The following is a 21,510-nucleotide window of genomic DNA, read 5'->3' as shown; positions in this document are numbered from 1 at the left end:
CCTTTTCACATTTCTTGTAATGCAGACCTTATGGTGGTTAATTCCCTTGCCTTCTATCTGGGAAAGGCTTTATTTCCCTTCATGTCTAAAGGACAACTCTGCTGGATATATTATTCTCTGCTGGTGGTTTCACATATTTCACTCTACTCTCTCCTGGTTTATAAGAATTCTGCTGAAAAATCTGAAGATAATCTAACTGGGTTTCCTTTTTAGGTTAGTCTTTTTTCCCTGGCTGCCTTGAGAATTGTTTCTTTGTCATTAGCTTTTGACAGTTCTAATATAATATAATATCTCTCGGAGAAGGTCTTTTGGCACTGAGATAATTAGGCATTCTGTTAGCTTCTTAGATTTAAGGGCCCAGCTCTTTCCATAGATTTCAAAGGTTCTAATCAATTATTAGTTTGACCAGGCTCTCTGTTCACTTCTCCCTCTCTCCTCCATCTGGTTACCTATTAGTATATTGCTCTTTCCAATGGAGCGGAATAGTTCTCGTAGAGATTTTACATTTTTTAAATTAACTCTCAGTTTTCTCTCTTCTTCCACCTGAGTCATTTCTATATTTCTATCTTCAAGCTCGCTACAGTTTTTTCTTTTTCCATCTGGTCTGTTTTCAATACTCTCTAATACACTCCTCATTTTATTGAGTTATTCAGCTCAAGAATTTGTTTGGTTCTAATTTATATTCAATATAATTGTAAATTACTCTTTTTGTTTGTTGATATTATTCCTGACCTCAATGAACTGCCTTTCTGAGTTTTCTTGTAGATTCTTTCAAAACTGCAATCTTGAACCCTCTGTCATTTAAATTAGGGGTCTCCAATTTCCGAGTGTGAACCAGTACTGGTCTGTGGCCTGTTAGGAACTGGGCTTCACAGCAGGAGGCGAGTGGCATGTGAGCAAAGCTTCATTTGTATTTGCAGCTGCTTCCCAGCAATAGCATTACCGCCTTAGCTCCACCTCAGATGATCAGGCATTAGACTATCATAGGAGCACCAGTCCCTGGTACCAAAAAGGTTGGGGGCCACTGATTGATTGATTGATTTTTATTTTTAAATTTTTTAAAAAACATTTCACCTCTCATAGTTGGATTTCTTTCTGTCACCACATATTTGACCCCTTCGACCTACTCTACCTCCCCTTCCCACCTATCCTCTGGTAACCACTAGTCTATTGTCCATGTCCATGAGTCTCTGATTGTTTGTCCTGCTCATTTGTTGCTTTAAGGTTTCTATACCGCATATAAGTGATATCATGTAGTTTAGCATGATTATATCAAGGTTCATCTACATTGTTGCAAATGGCAGTGTTTCTTTCCTTCTGCTGACTTTAGGCTTCATTTGTTCTTTCTAGTTTTTGAAGATGAAATGCTAGATTGTTTATTTGGGCTCCTTCCTGTTTTTTGAGATAGGCCTGTAATGATATGAACTTTCCTCTTATTACTGCTTTTGCCATTGGGGACTGTTGATTTCAATCACAGTTTTCCATGTCTTTGTGTTTGGTTTCTAGAGCCTTTTCATTTTCCTTCTGTGCTACTGTTACCTTGGTTATTCATGGCACTTGATGGATTGTTCCTCTGTCTGGTATTTGAGGTGGGGTACTCTTCTCCTTTTTAAGTACTGTTTTGCTCTTAACAACTCTGTAGGTTGATAGAGTTGAGGTCTTTCTTTTGTTTTCCAATAGATGCTGATATAGCTCAAGGTTTTGTTTTCTTTTATCTGCACTCTTGGCACCTCAGGGATCTTGGTCTGACAGTGTCACCTCAATTGTGGAAAATTCCCTGTATTCTCCAAGGTGGTGGGTAGCCCATCTGTGTCCAGGTCACCTTGGTCTTAGATACCATAGGGTATGTAGCAGCCAGTGGGGCTCTAGGCATGAGAGTGCTCAGCTTTGCCTCCTTGTAATCAGAGGCTGCCAGCCACACTGTGCCGAGATGTCTCTCTCCACTGCCTCTACTGGATGCTACTTCTATCAGATCCACTGCAAGGGGTGGGCAAAAGGTGGGTGAGGGGAAGTGCATCCATGAGTCTGCAAATTTTCCTCCTCTCTGGTCCATGGCTGCCATACCACTGAGCTGTGTCTCTGCCCTTCACTGCTTCACTGGATTTAAACTCAATAACTGACAGTTACTTAGATCGGAGTGTTGCTTCTACCTCTCCTCTCCTACAGGTTACTGTATGAGGGCTGCAGCCAAACTCCTGATACTGCCCTGGTCTCTGTGCTTCCTCCAGTCTGGCCTCCCCTGCTCATTCCAAAATATCCATCTTCAGATGTCACAATGTGATATGTGGAACTCTCAGAAATGTTTGTGTGTTGAGCAGGGAACCCTTTGTTGAATAATATTTGTCCAACCGGTAACTTTAAAAGAAGAAGCAAAAGTGCCTTCTTACTCTACCATGATACTGACATCCTCTCATAATCTAATATTTAATTTAATATTTCATATATATTTTACTTTGTAATTCTATTTTCTTTTACAACATACCAAAATGGTTGTGCTGAATCAAAACTTGGAATTTAATTGGTTTGGCTAGAAAGATCTAGGTAAAGAATTGCCACAGGAATTTAGAGCCCCATAAACTACATCAGATAATCTAGTTGGTAGACAGACTTACTACTTAAGAAATGCATTTTTTTGTTTTTTTTTGTTTTTTTGAGAAACATGTCGGAGTGAGAGACATCCCCAGATCTCTTCCCTTGTAACAACAATAAGCTGAACATCTAAAACTCAACAAAAAACACCCAAACTGCACATGAGCATGTTTGTGTGTGAGATCTGCGTATAAGAGCTACCACAGGTCAGAACCCCAGGTATCAGGTGGTGGACTGGCAGGAATAAAGAAACTGCCTCTTGCAGCTGCAGGATCTCCCTATAGAAGAAGGGTTGGGGAGAAGGAGCAGTGAGTTCTCTGAATAGCCCTGCATGGGAAAGCCATGAGTTCCATGCAGCTTGTGGCAGGGCCCAGTCATCAGGGCAGAAACAAGAGAAGCAGGACAGCAGCAAAACAACAGTTGATTTTTACCAGTCATGGTTGCAAAACCGAGGCTGAGGTGCAGTCCCCAACTCCCAACCCAGAGGGACCCTCCCCCGATAACCTCCGAGACCAACACCTTGGAGCCCCAGGGGAAGCTGAGCAAACACTACTGAAATTGTTGCTAACACTGACAGGGACTGAAACTGAGGGTAGCGAGCATGATTAAATAGCTATAAGAAAATAAAAAGGCATTATTAAGGCTTTATGTAAAGCAGAGATTCAAGAGGCTTAGACACCACTGACTGGAAACCAAAAGAAAAGTGCCTTCTTTGCAGCAGGATAAAGAGAGATCTTTATATAATAAATCTCCTTTCTGGAAAAAAAGCAGAATACATTTCCATTAATGCCCAAGTAGAGAAAGAGTCCATTAAATACCATGAACAACCAAGGTGACAAGCCATCTCAGAAAGAAAGAGAAAAATCTCCAGAAAATAAGCTTACAGACATAGAAATATGCAACTAAAATGACAGACAATTCAGGATAGTACTTCTGAAAAAACTCAGTGAGTTCCAAAACGAGTCATATCAACAATTTCAAGAATCGAAAAAACAACTAGATGAGCAGAGCAAGGAGACTGAAACCTTCAAAAAGAACAGAACTTCTAGAGATAAAAAACACACTGCGAAAGTTTAAAAATGAAATAGCAAGCTTGGGAAATAGAGTCAACCAAATGGAGGAAAGGATCATTGATATCGAAGACAGAAATCTAGAGATAAATCAGAAGGAAGAAGAGAGAAACCGAAGAATGAAAAATAATGAAAGTGAAATTCAAGAACTGGCAGGTACCATCAGGAGAGGAAGCATAAAAATAATAGGCATTATCGAAAGCAAAGAAAAGGAGCAGGGACTAGAAAACATTTTCAGACAAATAGTGGACGAAAATTTCCCAAATTTAAGAAATAAGATGAGCTTAGAATTCAAGAAGTCAACAGAACACCCAATTATTATCTCAACCCAAAAATGCCTTCACCAAGACACATTGTATTAAAATTATCAAAAATCAACGACAAAGACAGACTTCTCAGGGCAGTCAGGGAGAAGAAAATGGTAACTAATACAGGAAAACCCATTAGACTGTCGGACTTCTCAGCATAAACCTTACAAGACAGAAAGGAATGGAATCAAATATTTAAACTATTAAGTGAAAGGAACCACCAGCCTAGAATGATGTATCCAGCTAAGCTCTCTTTTGGATATGAAGGAGAAATTAAGACCTTCCCAGACATACAAAAATTGAGGGAATTCTCCACTACGAGGCCTATACAACAGGAAAAACTGAAAGGGGTCAGCTCACCTAAAACAAAATAACAGCAACAATAACAACAAAAATACATAATTAGGAGTAAAGTGACTATTAGGCAAATAGAAGCAGAGGAGTGCAACTAAGAACAGGGCATTATAGCTTAAATAATAAGAACTGAATTGTTATAACAAGATAGTAATAAATGTTCAGCATACATAGAGACAAACTGAGACAACAATAACTAAAATGGGAGGATTCAAAGATTCAAATTCACAAAGGGGAATGGAGATAAGGCAAGCACAGAAGAAAATGTATGACTGTATATATATAACTATTCTTTATATGTTTACAATGGTAACCACACACCAAAGATTCAGAACTGAAGTGTATAACATAAAACAAGAAGAACCAGAGGCAAAACCCACAAAACCAACCAAAATAAAGAAAACGGAAACACAAGGACGAAAAAGCAATGGAAACACCGAATTATCAGAAAGCAAAAGATAAAACGAATATAAGAAGACCTCATATTTCAATAATCACCCTTAATGTAGAAGGACTGAACTCACCAATAAAAAGGCATGGAGTTGCAGAATGGATCAAAAAACAAAACCCAACCATATGCTGTCTCCAGGAGACACATCTTAGCTCCAAAGACAAATATAGACTCAAAGTGAAAGGGTGGAAAATGATATTGCAAGCAAATTGCATTCAGAGAAAAGTAGGAGTAGCAGTACTAATATCAGATGAAATAGACTTCAAAATAAAAAGGTAAAGAAAGATATTGAAGGACACTTCATAATGATAAAGGGAATCATGCACCAAGAAGATATAACACTTATTAATATCTATACTCCCAATCAAAGAGCTCCAAAATATGTAAAGCAGTTACTAGCAGAACTAAAGGGAGTAACAGACCAAAAAACTATCATAGTAGGGGATCTAAATACCCCCCTGTCGGATATGGACAGATCATCCGAATATAAAATCAATAAGGAAGTAACATCCTTAAATGACACATTAGACCAATTGGACATAATTGACATTTACAAAGCCTTCCATCCCAAAACAGCTGCTTATACAGTCTTCTCTAGTACACATGGAACATTTTCAAGAATCAATCTCATACTGGGACAGAGATATCCTCAAAATATAAGAGGGCTGAAATCATACCAACCATATTCTCTGATCATAATGTTTTGAAACTAGAGATGAACTGCAAAAAGAAAGCAGTAAGAACCATAAATACATGGAGATTAAACAACATGCTACTGAAGAATAACTGGGTCAGAGAAGAAATAAAAGAGAGATCAAGAGATATATAGAAACACATGATAATGATAGTTAAAACATATCAAAACTTTTAGGACATGACAAAAGTGGTCATAAGAGGAAAGTTCATATCATTACAGACTTATCTTCAAAAATAAGAATGAGCCCAAATAAAAAACCTAATACTTCATTTTTAAAAACTAGAAAAGGAAGAACAAATGAAGCCTAAAGTCAGCAGAAAGAAAGAAATCATCAAAATTAGAGCAGAAATAAATGAAATCGAATTTAAAAAATAGGAAAAATAAATACAACAAAGAGCTGGTTCTTTGAGAAGGTTAATAAAATTGACAAACCCCTGGCTAGACTCACTAAAGAAAAAAAAGAACACAAATGAAAGGAAAGAGGAAAGAGGGGAAATTATGACTGACACTGCAGAAATACAAAGGATCATGCAAGAATATTATGAAAAAGTATATAATAACAAACTTAATAATCTAGAAGAAATGGACCGGCACTTAGAAAAATACAATTTTCCTAGACTGAATCAAGTACTGGAAAATCTAAATAGACCAATCAGCAATATGGAAATTGAAACAATCATCAAAAACCTACCAAAAAGTAAAAGGCCAGGACCAGATGGCTTCACCAGTGAATTCTACCAAACATTCAAAGAAGATTAATACCTATTCTCCTTAAACTCTTCCAAAAAATCAAAGAGGATGCAATACTTAGCAACTCATTTTATAAGGCCAACAGTACTCTGATACCAAAACCTGGTAAAGATAACACAAAAAAAGAAAACTACAGACCAATATCCCTCATGAACACAAATGCAAAAATTTAAATAAGAAACTAGTGAACCAAATACAGCAACATATTAAAAAGATTATACCCCATGATCAAGTGGGCTTCATCCTAGAGGCACAGGGATGGTTTGACATATGCAAATTGATTAATGTGATACATCACATAAACAAATTAAAAAATAATAATTGTATGATCGTATCAATAGATGCAGAAAAAGCCTTCAACAAGATACAGCATCCATGTATGATCGAAACTCTTAACAAAATCAGTATAGAAGGAAAGTACCTTGAGATAATAAAGGCCATCTATGACAAACCCTCAGCCAACATCAAACTTAATGGTGAAAAACTAAAAACCTTCCCCCTAAGATCAAGAGCAAAACAAGGCTGTCCACTGTCCCCACTGTCGTTCATATAACATTGGAGGTCCTAGCGAGTGCAATCAGACAAGAGAAAGATATAAAAGGCATCCAAATAGGAAATGAAGAAGTCAAACTGTCACTATTTTCAGATGACATGATTCTCTACAAAGAAAATCCTAAAGACTCCACAGGAACACTACTAGAAACAATAAGCAAATACAGTAAAGTTTCTGGTTACAAAATCAACGTTCAAAAATCCATAGCATTCTATTACTCTAACAACAAAGTGTCAGAAAAAGAAGTGGAAAAAATAATTCCTTTTGCAATTGCAACAAAAAGAATGAAATACCTAGAAATAAATTTAACAAAACAAGTGAAGGACCTATATAACGAAAACTACAACACCCTATTAAAAGAAATCAAAGCAGATTCAAAGAAATGGAAAGATATTCCATGTTGTGTTCTTGGATTGCAAAAATCGACATAGTTAAAATGACCATATTACCTAAAGCATTATGCAGATGTAATGCAATCCCCTTCAAAATCCCATCAGCAGTTTTTAAATTAAAAGAACAAAAAATCATCAGATTCGTATGGAAGCACAAAAGACCCCAAATCATGAAAGCCATCCTGATAAAAAAGAACAAGGCTGGAGGCATCACTCTGCCCAACTTCAAATTATATTACAAAGTGACACTAATCAAAATGGCATGGTATTGGCAGAAAAAGACACAGGGACCAGTGGAACAGAATTGAGAGTCCAGAAGTAAACCCATATTTACATGGACAAATAATTTTTGACCAAAAAGCCAATAACATACAGTGGAGAAAGGAAAGCCCCTTCAGTAAACAGTGCTGGGAAAACTGGAAAGTCACCTGCAAAAGAATCAAACTGACTGTTGTCTATCACCATATGCCAAAATTAACTCAAAATGGATTAAGGACCTGAATATAAGACCTGAAACAATAAAATGCATAGAAGAAAACATAGGATCTAAACTCAAGGCCCTTGGACTTAAAAAGGATTTTATGAATTTGACCTCAAAGGCAATGGAAGTAAAAGCAAAAATAAGTGAATGGGACTACATCAAACTAAAAAGCTTCTGCTCAGCAAAAGAAACTGTCATCAAGGTAAAGAGACAACCATCAGAATGGGAAAATACATTTGTAAGCAATGCCTCCAATAGGGGCCTAATATCCAAAATATACAAAGAACTCATACAACTCAGTAACAACAACAAAAAAACAAATGATCCAACCAAAAAATTGGCAGAGGATCTGAACAGACACATCTCCCCAGAGGACATACAAATGGCCAATGAACATATGAAAAGATGTTCATTATCATTATCTATTAGGGAAATGCAAATCAAAACCACAATGAGATACAATCACACTGGTTAGAATAGCTGTTATCAATATGACAAGTAATAACAAATGTCGGAGAGGATGCGGAGAAAAAGGAACCCTCATACACTGCTGGTGGGACTGTGAATTGGTACAGCCACTATGGAAAACAGTATGGAGGTTCCTCAAAAAAACTAAGAATTGAGCTACCAGCAATGTATCTACTGTGTATTTACCCCAAAGACTTGAAATCTCATATCCAAAAAGTTATTTGCACATCAATGTTCCTAGCAGCATTATTCACGGTGGCCAGGACATGCAAGCAACCAAAGCATCCTATGATAGATGACTGGATCAAGAAGTTGTGGTACATATATACAATGGAATATTACTTAGCTATAAGAAGAGATGAAACACTGACATTTGCGACAACATGGATGGACCCTCAAGATAATCAAGCTGAGCGAAATAAGCCAGACATAAAAAGTTGAAAAATCACATGATATCACTTATATGTGGGATACAAACCTAAAAGCAACAAATAAGCAGGACAAACAATCAGAGACTCATGGACATGGATAATAGACTAGTGGTTACCAGAGGGTAAGAGGTAGGGGAGGAGGAGGGAGATAGATGGGGTAAAGTGGGTCAAATATAGGGGGAGGGTGAAGTGGGTAAAGGGGATCTAATATATGGTAGCTGAAGGAAACTGGACTTTGGGTGGTAAATACACAATAGAATATACAGATGTCAAATTATAATGTACACCTGAAAATTATAAAATTGTATTAACCTATGTTATTCCAATAAAGTTAATTTTTAAAAATTAAAAAAAAGTATAGCACCTACAATTATCTAAAGTACATAATACTTGATAATAATAATGAATAACTATGTTACTAAATTATGTATTTACTATACGAGACTTTTTATTATTACTTTAGAGCTTACTATACTTATAAAAAAAATGTTTGCCAGAAAACAGTATGCTATGTTATGTCAACAGTGACCTCATACATCTTATATTTACTGTTCTTGATTGCATCATTTTCTGATGTGCTTGACTTAATCTTGTGTTGTCTGGTACAGTAACATGCTATACAGATTTTTAGCCTAGAAGCAATAGGTGATATCACACAGAGTGTAAGTACACTCTGTGATGGTCGCACAATGATGAAATTGCCTAACAACACATTTCTCAGAACAAATCCCTGTCGTTAAGCTGTTTATGACTGTAGTACCCAATCTCAGTGCACTTTAGCCATTCTGTCCCACCTCAGAGGGGTGAAAATATCTGATTAACACTTGGTAATGTTCACAGTCTACAAGTTCAGGCTTACTGAAAGACTGAGACCTAATCATAGGACTACAGAATGTTTTACTTCCCTATCACATTAATAAAGGCCTATTTACAGCAATGCCTTTTACCTAGTACATCATGTCCAGCTACCTAGAAAAAATTATGGTCAGAAGCACAGCGACGTGAGGGGTCCCCTTGATCTCTCCCCTTGAGACTACAACAAGTTAAACAGCTATAATCCAATAGAAGATTCCCAGGCTAACACACAGACATTTGTGAGAGATCTGGCATCAAAGCCTCTGAAGGTGGGCCAATCAGGTGAGTAAAGGAGGAAAGGGAGAGAGCATAGTCAGGTGCTGGCGCTGTGGACACAGCCTAGAGCTCCCTGTGGGACTCAAGGAGAGGGGAGGAATCAGGTTGTGGCATGCACTCTCTATAGCCTCAAGCATTCCTCTAAGTGGATCAGCATACATGAAGGAACCCAGTGATCAGTGCAGAGACTGAATACAGAGGTATGACGGCTGTATTCTAGCAGCCACCATTGCCAGGCAGAAAACAAGTCTCAGGACCTGACTGCCTCCTGCCCCATTCCCAGAGCTAGCAGTGGGCCCCAGGGGAAACTGCAGCAGCAAGTGTCATGCTACAAAGCAGGGTATCTGCAATCCTGAGAATTGAAGAGACAACTTCTGCATGGTAGATTCATACTGAGTCTGGTCCTAGTGACAGAGGTGGAGATACAGAGGCGAGGCAGCTGCTGGTAGCTGCTATAACTAGGAGGAAAATAGAGCCACAGGCACACAGGTGGTCCCTCTTAACCCGACCTACCCTCACCCATGAAGGCAGAGCCTGGTGGAGGTACCTGGAACACTTTAGGGAGCACAACACTGCATCTGGCTGCTCAGGCAGTGCCAGAACTTCAGCGGCTCAGAATCCTGTTGCCCACCATTCTACCACAGCCCTGAGACTAATACGGCCTGTTCGCAGAGAAATCACCCACCTCTGCAAGGAATAAAAGGCATTTTTTGCCACCCAGCAGAGATTTGGGAGGCCTTGGCAATGCAGGAAGCTTTTGCGCCACCTACTGGAAAACAAAAGGAAAACCTCTTCTTATCAACCTAAAGGATCATTCTTAATAACAATAAAATATTTTAACCCTTTTCCCATTTAGAAAAATAAGTGCACCTCACTGCAAGCTTTAATTTAACATCATGCATAGAAATGCTACATTTTCTAGGATTTGACATTTTTAGCAATCAAGAATTGCTATATTTTGTAAATGGAAATAACACAACTAAAGACAGAATGCTATAAATAGAATGATGTCATTTGTTTCCAAAGACTATATTTCTAGAGCAATGTGAAAATAATAATAAAAGCAGGATATTTCATAGCAGACTTTGGTGGTAAAGGTAGGACTATAATCCATGAGTTATCTTAGGGTAAACACTACAGCTGCAAGCACTGCCAGCAAGTATTCTCAGAGCAAATGGGAAATAGGTTAAAAAGCAGAGTTCATGCCCACAAATGCCTAGGTAAAGAAACAATCTATTAAATACCATGAACAACCAAGTTAACAAGGCAGCTCAGAAAAAAAAATGAAAAATCTCCAGAAATAGATATAGAAATGTGATTAAAATGACAGAGAATTCAAGATCACAGTTCTAAGAAAACTTAACAAGAAGCAAGATAACTCAGGCAGTTTAAGGAACTCAGAAATAAAATCAATGAACAAAAGGAATACTTTATCAAAAAGATTAAAACTTTATAAAAGAACCAAATAAAAATTCTGTAGCTGAAGAACTCAAGGAAAGAGATGAAGAGTGAAATAGCGAGCTTAGGATATAGAGCTGACCAGATGTAAGAAAAAATTAGTGATATCGAAGACAGAAATATGGAAATGACACAGATGTAAGAAGAGACTTGAGAGTTAAAAAAAAAAAAATTGAAGAACTCTATGAGAACTGACTCCATCAGAAATAGAAATATAAGAATAATGGGTATACCAGAAGAAGAGAGGGAGAACAGAGAGCCTATTCAAACTAATAGTTGATGAGAACTTCCCAAATTTATAGAAAAAACTGGATCCTCAAATCCAAGAAGCAAACAGAACACTTAATTATCTCAGCCCAAAAAGGCCTCTCCAAGGTATGTTATATTAAAACTATCAAAAATTAGTGACAAAGGAAGAATCCTCAAGACAGCCAGGGAAAAGAAGACAGTACCTACAAAGGAAAACCCATTGATTACCATTAGATTTTTCAGCAGAAACTCCACAAGCTAGGAGGAAGTGGAATCAAATATTCAAATTATTGAAAGAGAGAAATTACCAGCCAATAATAACATATAGATATGAAGGAGAAATAAAGACCTTTTCAGATATATGAAAGCTGAGGAAATTTTCTACCACAAGGCCTGCATTACAGAAACTACTGAAGGGTCATTCTACCTGAAACAAATAGACAAAAAGATACAAAACTATGAGTAAGATGACTAACAGAGAGAAACAGGAAATTGCAACCCTTATTCAGAATAGGATATTATACACTTAAATATTACATAATAGTTAAAGAGAATAAAAATATTTAAAAAGAGAAGACAATAGTTACTGCAACTAAGAAATAAACTCACAGCATAACTAGGGATAATCTGAAACAACGAAAACAAAAAAGAGGCAGAGGTAAAGGTCTGAATTTCCAAAGAGGAAAGGAGATAAGACTCATGCAGAAGAAAAAGGACTACTGTATATAGGAAACTTTCTTTTACATAAACTTGATGGTTACCATACACACAAAAAAATCCAGAATTGAGACACATAACATAAAGAGAGAGGGAAAAAACATAGAAGACCACCAAACTAAATAATAAACAGAAACACCAGGGCAAAGAAACAATGCAAATACTGAACTACCAGAAAACAAAAGATAAAATGGCTATAGGAAAACCTCAGATATCAATAATCACCCTAAATGTAAATGGACTGAACTCATCAATAAAAAGGCACAGAGTAGTAGATTGAATAAAAAACAAAACCCAACCATATGCTGCCTTCAAGAGACACATATCAATTGAGAGGACAAATATAGATCCGAAGTGAAAGGGTGGAAAACAATACTCCAAGCAAATGGCATCCAGAGAAAAGTGAGTGTAGCTGTACTTGTATCTGACAAAATAGACTTTAGCGTAAAATGGTAACAAGAGACAAAGAAAGACACTTCAAGATGACATAACACTTATCAATATATATGTCCCAACCAGGGACCACCAAAATATATAAAGCAACTACTAACAGAACAAAAGGAGAAACTGAGAAAACCACAATTATAGTAGGGAACCTAAAACACCCCATTGACAGCTATGGAAGATCATCCAAACAGAAAATCAATACAGAAATAGCCTTAAATGACATATTAGACCAATTAGGCATATTGACATTTACCGAGCCTTTCAATCTAAAACACCAGATCACACATTCTTCTCAAGTATACATGAACTCTCAAAAACAGACCCTATGTGGGACACACAACTAGCCTCAACAAATTTAAGAAAACTGAAATCATACCAAGCATATTCTTTGATCTATAATGCTTTGAAATTGGAGATCAAATGTAAAAAGCAGGAAAAACCACAAATATATGGAAATTAAAAAACATGCTACAAAAGTACAACTAGGTCAAAGAAGAAATACAAGGAAATATCAAAAGATACATAGAAATAAATGAGAATGAAAATATCAACATATAAAAACTTTTAGGATTTAGAAAAAACAGTATAAGAAAGTTTATATCATTACAGGCCTATCTCAAGAAACAAGAAAAATCCCAAGTAAATAACCTAACATTACATCTTAAAGAAAAATAAATGAAGCCCAAAGTCAACAGAAAGAAAATAATAAAAATTAGGGCAGAATTTAAGGAAATTGAGAAAGAGCAATAGAAAAAAGTAATGCAACTAAGAGCTGGTTCTTTGAAAAGATCAACAAAATTGATGAACCCCTGAGTAGACTCACTAAGGAGAAAAGAAAAAAGACACAAACGAAATCCGAAATGAAAGTGGAGAAGTTATGACAGATACCACAGAAATACAAAGAATCATGAAAGAATACTATGAAAGATTATATGCCACCAAATTCAATAACCTAGACAAAATGGACAAGTTCTTAGAAATATACAACCTTTCAAGACTGAATCACAAAGAACTAGAAAATCTAAATCTAAATTAACAGTAAGGAAATTGAAACAATCATCAAAAAACCATTCAAAAAGTAAAAGCCAAAACTTTACTAGTAAATTCTACCAAACATTCAAAGATGATTTAATACCTGCCCTTTTCAAACACTTAAAAAAAATTTGAAGAAGAGATAATACTTCCTAACTAATACCAAAACCTGGTAAGGATAACACAAAAAAGGAAAACTACGGACCAATATCTCTAATGCAAAAATCCTAAAAAACATACTAGCCAATTGAATACAACAATACATTGAAAAGACCACACACCACAATCAAGTGAGGTTCATTCCAGGGGCACAAGGATGGTTCAACATACACAAATCAATCGACGTGATATACTACATAAACAAAATAAAGGATACAAATCAGATGCTTATATCAATAGATGCAGAAAAAGCATTTGACAAAATACAATATCCATTTATGATTAAAACACTTAATAAAATGGATATAGAAGAAAAGTACCTCAACATAATAAAGGCATATATGATAAACTCTCAGCTAGTATACAGTTAACGGTGAAAAATTGAAAGCCTTCCCTCTGAGATCAGAAACAAGACACGGATGCCTATTCTCACCACTCTTATTCAATATAGTATTGGAAGTCCTAGCTAGAGCAATCAGGCAAGAGAAAGAAATAAGCATCCAAATTGAGAATGAATAAATCCAATTTCACTTTTTGCAGATGACATGATTCTTTGTATGGAAAACTCTAAAGACTCCACCAAAAAAACCATTAGAAACAATACACAAATACAGTAAAGTTGAAGGATACAAAATCAATGTACAAAAATCCATCATGATCCTATACACTAATAATGAAATTTCAGAAAAGGAAATAAAAAAAAAATTCCTTTTGCAATTGCAACAAAAGAATAAAATATCTAGTAATAAACTTAACAAAGTATGCAAAGGAGCTATACAATGAAAACTACAAGACATTATTAAAAGAAGTTAAAGAAGACACAAAGAAAGGAATATTCTGTGTTTATGGGTTGGAAGAATCAACATAGTTAAAATGGCCATATTACCCAAAACAATGTACAGATTTAATGCAATCCCCATCAAAATCTCAAAGGCATTTTTAAAAAGGAAACAGAACAAAAAATCATCAGATTTGTATGGAATCATAAAAGACCCCAAATAGCCAAAAGCAATCCTGAGAAAAAAGAACAAGGCCGGAAATATCATACTGTCTGACTTCAAATCAAAACAGCATGGTATTGGTAGAAAAACATATACACAGACCAATGGAACAGAATTGAGAGTCCAGAAATAAACCCACATATATACAGACAAATAATTTTCAACAAAGGAGCCAAAAACATATAATGGAGAAAAGAAAGCCTCTTCAAGAAAGGGTGCTGAGAAAATTAGAAAGCTATATACAAAAGAATGAAACTAGACTGCCATCTGTCACCATACATAAAAATTAACTCAAAATGGATCAAAGACCTAAATATAAGACATGAAACAATAAATTGCATAGAAGAAAGCACAGGTACTAAACTCATGGACCTTAGATTTACAGAGGATTTTATGAATTTGACCTCAAAAGCAAGGGAAATAAAAGCAAAAATAAATGAGACTATATCGAACTAAAAAGCTCCTGCACAGCAAAAGATATCATCAGCAAAACAAAGTATCAACCAGCTAAAAGGGAGAAAATATTTTCAAACAAGACCTCCAACAAGGGGCTAATATCCAAAATATATAGAGAACTCAGACAACTCAACAACAAAACAACAAACAATCCAATTAAAAAGTAGGCAGAGGATCTGAACAAACACTTCTCCCAAGAAGACATATAAATGGCAAATAGACATGAAAAGATGTTCAACTTCACTATCAGGGAAATACAAATTGAAACCACAATGAGATACCACCTCACACATGTTAGAGTGGCTTTTATCATCAAGACAAGTAATAAGTGTTGGAGAGGTTGTAAAGGAACCCTCATGCACTACTGGTGGAAATGTAAATTGATACAGCTACTATGAAAAACAATATGGAAGTCCCTCAAAAAAATTAAGAATTGAATTATCATATGACCCAGCAATCCATCTTCTAGGTCAAAATTTTGACCCCAAAAATTTGAAAACATTTATCTGTAAATATATATGCACCCAAATGTTCACTGCAGCATTATTCATGGTGACCAAGACATGGAAACAACCAAAGTGCCCTTGGATAGATGATTAGATAAAGAAGATGTGGTACATATACACAGTGGAATATTACACTGTCATAAGAAAAGATGAAATACTACCATTTGCGACAACATGGTTGGATCTTGAGATAATCATGCTAAGCAAAATGTCAGACAGAAAAAGTTGAGAAGCATATATGTGGGATATAAAACTGAAAGCAACAAATGAACAAGACAAAAAAAACCTAATAGACACAGACAACAGTTTAGTGGTTTATAAGAGGGAAAGGGGATGGGAGCAGGTAGATTAAAGGTAAAGGAGGTGACAAAAAGAAATTTAACTTTGGGTGGGGAACATACAATGTAATATCCATATGATATATTATTGAATTGTACATTTGAAACCTATATAATTTTATTAACCAATATCGCTCCCAAAAATTTAATAAAATAAAGAAAAAAAAAGAAAAATTATAAGTCACACTAAAAGGCAAAAACCATAATTTGAAGAAAAAGAGCAAGCATCAAAACCAAACATTGCAGAGATATTAGAATTATCAGACTAGGAATTTAAAATAACTATGATTAATATAGTAAAGACTCTGATGAATAGACAGTATGTAAAAACAGATGGATAATGTTAGTAGAGAAATGGGAATCCTAGAAAAAAATCAAAAAGAAATGCTAGAGATTAAAAACACTGTAACAGAAATGAAGAATGTCTTTGATGGGCTCATTAATAGACTGGACACCACTAAGGAAAGAAGCTCTGAACTAGAGGATATATCAACTGAATCCTCAGAAATAAAAAAGAAAAGAGAATAAAGACTGGAATAAAACTAGAAGAGGGTATCTAGGACAACTATAAAAGGTGTAACATATGTGTAATGGGAATACCAAAAGAAGAGAAAAGAACAGAAGAACTATTTGAGATGATAACTATTGAGAATTTCCCTGAATTAATGTCAGATGCCAAACCACAGATCCAGCAGGTTCAGACAACACCAAGCAGGATAAATGTCAAAAACAACAAATCCCTCCAAAAAACTTACATTGTAATAGAAATTTCCAAATTACAGAAAATCAAATATGAATGCCTCTAATATGCCATGTCACTGTAGACAGTGTCTGCATATACAGATGTTTTTGGCATTAATGCTAAATTTATACAGAATATATATTTTTGGTTTTTCCCAGTTCTAAATTACAATACTACAACCATTGTAGGAGTTAATATGGCAAATTCATATTGTAAAAATCAGACTTGAATTTGTTGGCATCTAATCAAAAGTAGCATTATGCATCCATTTTTATTCTAATGAACTGGTTGTACAGTTTTTTTTTAGCAAGCAGAAGCAAGATAGGAATTTTGCTCTGCTGAAGTCATTCATGTATGAAAGACATTTGAAAACCACTGTCTGATAAGGACAGTATATCTAAAAATGGTCAAGATAAAATCTCAGAGACCTCTTGCATTCCCATTTCATTTTACCCCAACTCTGGAATTTTCTGGTGGTTAGGGAATAAATAATGAGAGTAGACAAATAAAAAAATAAACCAAGATATTATACATTTAGGGTAGCAATAATACAATTTTAACTTGAAAACTATGGAGAAATGGACAACAGGTTAAAAATTACATGTTTAAATGTAAGCATATTTTTGTAGACATATGATATGAAAAATAAATGCATGCAAGTGGGTAAACAATCTTTGATCATATATCTGAATAAAGCGCTCCCATACATTAGAAACCTGCAGTTTATCCATGGCAAAACTTGGGCTGTAGCTTAAAAAGTAAATCAGGGCAAAGATTAATCAACCTAAAACTAAGTAAGTCTAACAGAGTAAGTGCTGCAAAAATTGAGACTGATACATGGTCTTTGCTTTCAACATTTCTTTAATTAACATCTAGCTAGTGGTTCTAGCATAGATCAAAATCACATGGAGAGCTTGTTAAGACACATACCGCTGGGCTGCATCCCAAGAAATTCTCCTTCAGTAGGTCTGGAAAAGGACCTAAGAATTTGTATTTCTAACAAGTTCCTGGGTAGTGCTGATACTGCTGGTCCAAGGACCACACATTAAGAATCACTGGATAACCTCACTGCAAACAAATCATCCTCATTCTAACTACATATTTTTATACATGTGGTATTGTTCTTGTCTGTACCTTTATTTTAAGGGGATATACTGTGACTGAAACCCAAAAGAATAAAGACATGAAAGAATTTGAGAATATAAAACTACAAATGAAAGAGCTAATATTTTATTCATTTGGACCTCAGACACTCAGCAATTTTACCCATATATGATAAGCTGTAACCACAGAAGTAATCACTGAAATAGAAAAAGAATAAAAACAGCCAAGAAGAACCACAAACATGCTGTTACTTCCAATTTTCCACCATAATAAATTGGAGTCGGCAGGGAGGGATACCTATGATAGCCAAGAAATATAGAAATGGCAAGAAAAACAGAGATATGGAAAAAATAAAACCGAATGGGATTAGGACAGCAAAAGTGATACAGACTTCAAATGGAAATGGAAAAGAAATAAACACATAAACAAAGAAAGATACACTGAGCAGAAGTGACCGTAAAAGAGAAAAAAAGGAAAAGAATGAATAAACTATTTAAAGTGTGGGTTAATTAACTGAAAGGACAAGCCAAATCCTAGAAGCCTATATAAGAATATTACTATGCTGTATTAAAGCACATCAACAACAACAATCTGGGAACATTTAATCTGAAAAAAATGAGCCATATATACTTTTAGTAAACATAAATGGCTCTAACATAGCATACCTGTCATGAACAATAACTGAGTAATCAAGAAAAGGTTCAAATATTGTTGACTCTTATCAAAGCAAAAACAAGTACTTTATACCTTCTGGCAAAACTTTTCATAAAGTTATATCCAAAAAGTCCTGGCAATTAACGGGTAGTTATTAACTGGAAATATCAATCATACAGGTATTTGTGACTTTTCTCAAGTGTTACTCAAATAGAGAATAGGGTCACATGAAAAACAATCTGATCACTTTAGATAAATACTCTAAAAACTTTTACTTACCAGTGGGAAGATCATCAACTTTTGCAAGGTCATTCTCCTCTATTCCAGGCATTCCTGCATCACCATCTCGTTTGACTGGTTCTGCCCAAATAACAAAAGATATAACTTTGTATTTTTCCTTACATAAATTGAAAATGTTTTGAAGGAATGTAACAATCAGTTTCTCAAGCAATAAGCTACCCTGACTGAATGTCTTTATACCTTACTTTGGACATAGTCCTAAAGCTAAAGTAACTATTTTTTCTCCTCTATCAAAGAATCCAAAATTGAAACAATACAGATGGCTAATCATAACTGAACTAAAATCAAACAATACACTTTATGATTGAAAATGCTCATCTCAAAATCATAAAAGAATATCTATTAACACAAAACAAAATAGTAATAATACCTTTCCCATGTGGAATATGATTGCTTGAGGGTTCTTCGTTTCTATCTGCAGCATTCTCAGGTACTTTTGGAACATTTTTAGGTAATGCATGATTGTTTATACCCAATTCATTTCCAACTTTTAATTCAAACTCGTGGGCCTCTTGCTGTTAGATAAAGATTTGATAACAGTAAATATTTTTCAGTTCAAAATGTTAAATCATTAAAACAACTTTAAATTAAATGTTCTGAAACTGTTCATTTTCTGGAACATATACCATGGGTCCAAATATCAAACATTTTGAAATGTAGGATATAACATTATTTTCTGTTCAGTTTTTAATACCTGATGTGAAATCAAAAGAATAACCAATACCTTTTTTAAATTCTCTAATTAGAGTAAATGGCCTGAGGTGTTAGGCAGAGGTAATTCTCTTTGGCTATGCTAAGGAAGTGATTCTGCAAGAAGAGTCTTGCTGAGCACTTTAGGTTGCTGTGGTGGCCTACAGTTAGGCATTGTCCTGGGAGCTGTGGGCAGGGTAGGTCCTCTATGTTGTAATTGAGCAGGATGGCAGACAGCAAGAGGTTGGCACACAGGTGCCCCATTGTGCATGACACATGGCTACTTCCCAGAAGAAACAGCAAGGGTGGAAAACAGGCAGACTGACCACTTAAGCATAAGAAGTAATGGCAGAACAATATATAGGTCAGTGCTCCCTCCAACCTGCTCCTAACTATATCGTCTCCTTGGAAAACTTGAATCTTCAGGTATACGGTTAGGCCTGACTCAGTTCTATTTCAGGTCAGTTTTCTCTTTTATATTACTCGAGTTGCCTCGGTGGGAAATTAGGAAAGGCACAGAGACAAGTAGACATTGGTTTGCTGGTTGCTGTATATAGGTCCTTCTACTTAACATTAAATGCTTTTATAAATGGTTTGTCAACTCTAGAACACCATGGAATATAATCATTAGTAATGTTATATAAAACAATAGTATTAAAAAATCTACAAGAAATCTGCAAATGCATGAGCCAAATTCTAAGAATTTGTCACAATAAAGGAAAAAAGGTGCCACAACAATCAGGTGTAGTAGGTATTCCCGTGTACCTGGAGATAAAATTAATAATAAACATTTGCACCATGCACCACAGTTTACAAAGTGCTTTTTCAAATTTATCCTCTAGTAGAGATAAATGAACAGTTTTAGAAAAAATAAAATAAAATTGAGGTTTATAAAGAAGTTAAGTAGCTTGTCCAAGGTTACAAAGCTAGAGAATTGTGGGAAAGGAAATCAAACCTAACAGTCTTTCTTATGCTCACATTATCTGGGAACTTGGTAAGCTATAGTGAAATCTGAGAGTTTAACTGTTGAGTGAAACGATAAACAACAATTTTTAAATATCAGTATGAAGGCGAAGGGTGAAAATCTCAATGAGGCACAAACTGAGCACCTATCCTGCATCTCTGTGCATTTTTCACTATAATGCTATATCATAAGGCTATTTCTATAGTACTACACTATTAGTAGATGTGAATAAAACAAACTGTTAAATAAAACTTAAAAGTCAACAAACTACTGTTCAAAATACTTTTCCATTAGAAATAGTTAGCAAAGATGTTGTCCCTTTGATGTGATATGAATGATCATACTTTTAAGTGAATGGACAGTAAATATTCTTAAAATGGCTTTCTAAATGCAATGTTGGTAACTTGGTAAGAAGGCCACCTAATTGTTTTTTAAATAAACTTTTTATACTGAAATAATTTTAGATTTACAGACAAGTAATTATCCCTCGCTCAATTTCCTTTAATATTAACATCTTACATTAGCATGGTACATTCACAAAACTAAGAAAACATTAGTATATTATTCATCAAACTCCAGACTTTATTTCGATTTCACCACTTTTTCCACTAAGTTCTTTTTCTGTTCCAGGATCCAATCCAGGATACTACATTGCATTTAGTCCTCAGGTCTCTTTAGTCATCTCTGGTCTACAATTCCTCTTCCTTTGTAGCAATGAAAGCAATAAACACATAAATGTATAGCTATGTTCCAATAGGACTGTATTAATAGACATGAAAATGAATTTCTTATAATTTTCCCATCATAAAATATTCTTTTGATTTCTCAACTATTTTCAAATGTAATAACCGTTCTTTATTCATGGACAGTATGAGAATAGGTTAGATTTAGTTTGCTGGTCCCTTCTCCAGAGTAATTTCTAACATAGGCATGTGCTTAGTTAAAAAAAAAAAAAAATCTCTGAATACAACTTATGTATGTTTTAAATAGCTTACACTAGATTTGTTCCTATGGAAAA

General features: G+C 35.2%; 1 protein-coding gene across 2 annotated transcripts in view; it reads right to left on the bottom strand.

The window, feature by feature from the left end:
- GOLM2 (golgi membrane protein 2) overlaps window positions 1–21,510 on the bottom strand; it is an 86,899-nt gene that overhangs the window by 33,586 nt on the left and 31,803 nt on the right. For both annotated transcript variants that reach the window (XM_016145020.2, XM_036239114.1), the window contains exons 5-6: window positions 19,209–19,353; window positions 18,818–18,898 (exon numbers count right to left, since the gene is read on the bottom strand). In XM_016145020.2, the coding sequence (XP_016000506.1) occupies window positions 18,818–18,898; window positions 19,209–19,353 (226 nt within the window). The remainder of the gene's footprint in view (window positions 1–18,817; window positions 18,899–19,208; window positions 19,354–21,510) is intronic.

This window comes from Rousettus aegyptiacus, unplaced genomic scaffold (assembly GCF_014176215.1).
Source record: "Rousettus aegyptiacus isolate mRouAeg1 unplaced genomic scaffold, mRouAeg1.p scaffold_m13_p_3, whole genome shotgun sequence".
In the NCBI taxonomy this organism is placed as follows: Eukaryota; Metazoa; Chordata; class Mammalia; order Chiroptera; family Pteropodidae; genus Rousettus; species Rousettus aegyptiacus.
The sequence above is the reverse complement of the archived record's forward strand: the minus strand, read 5'-3'. Positions and strand labels throughout refer to the sequence as shown.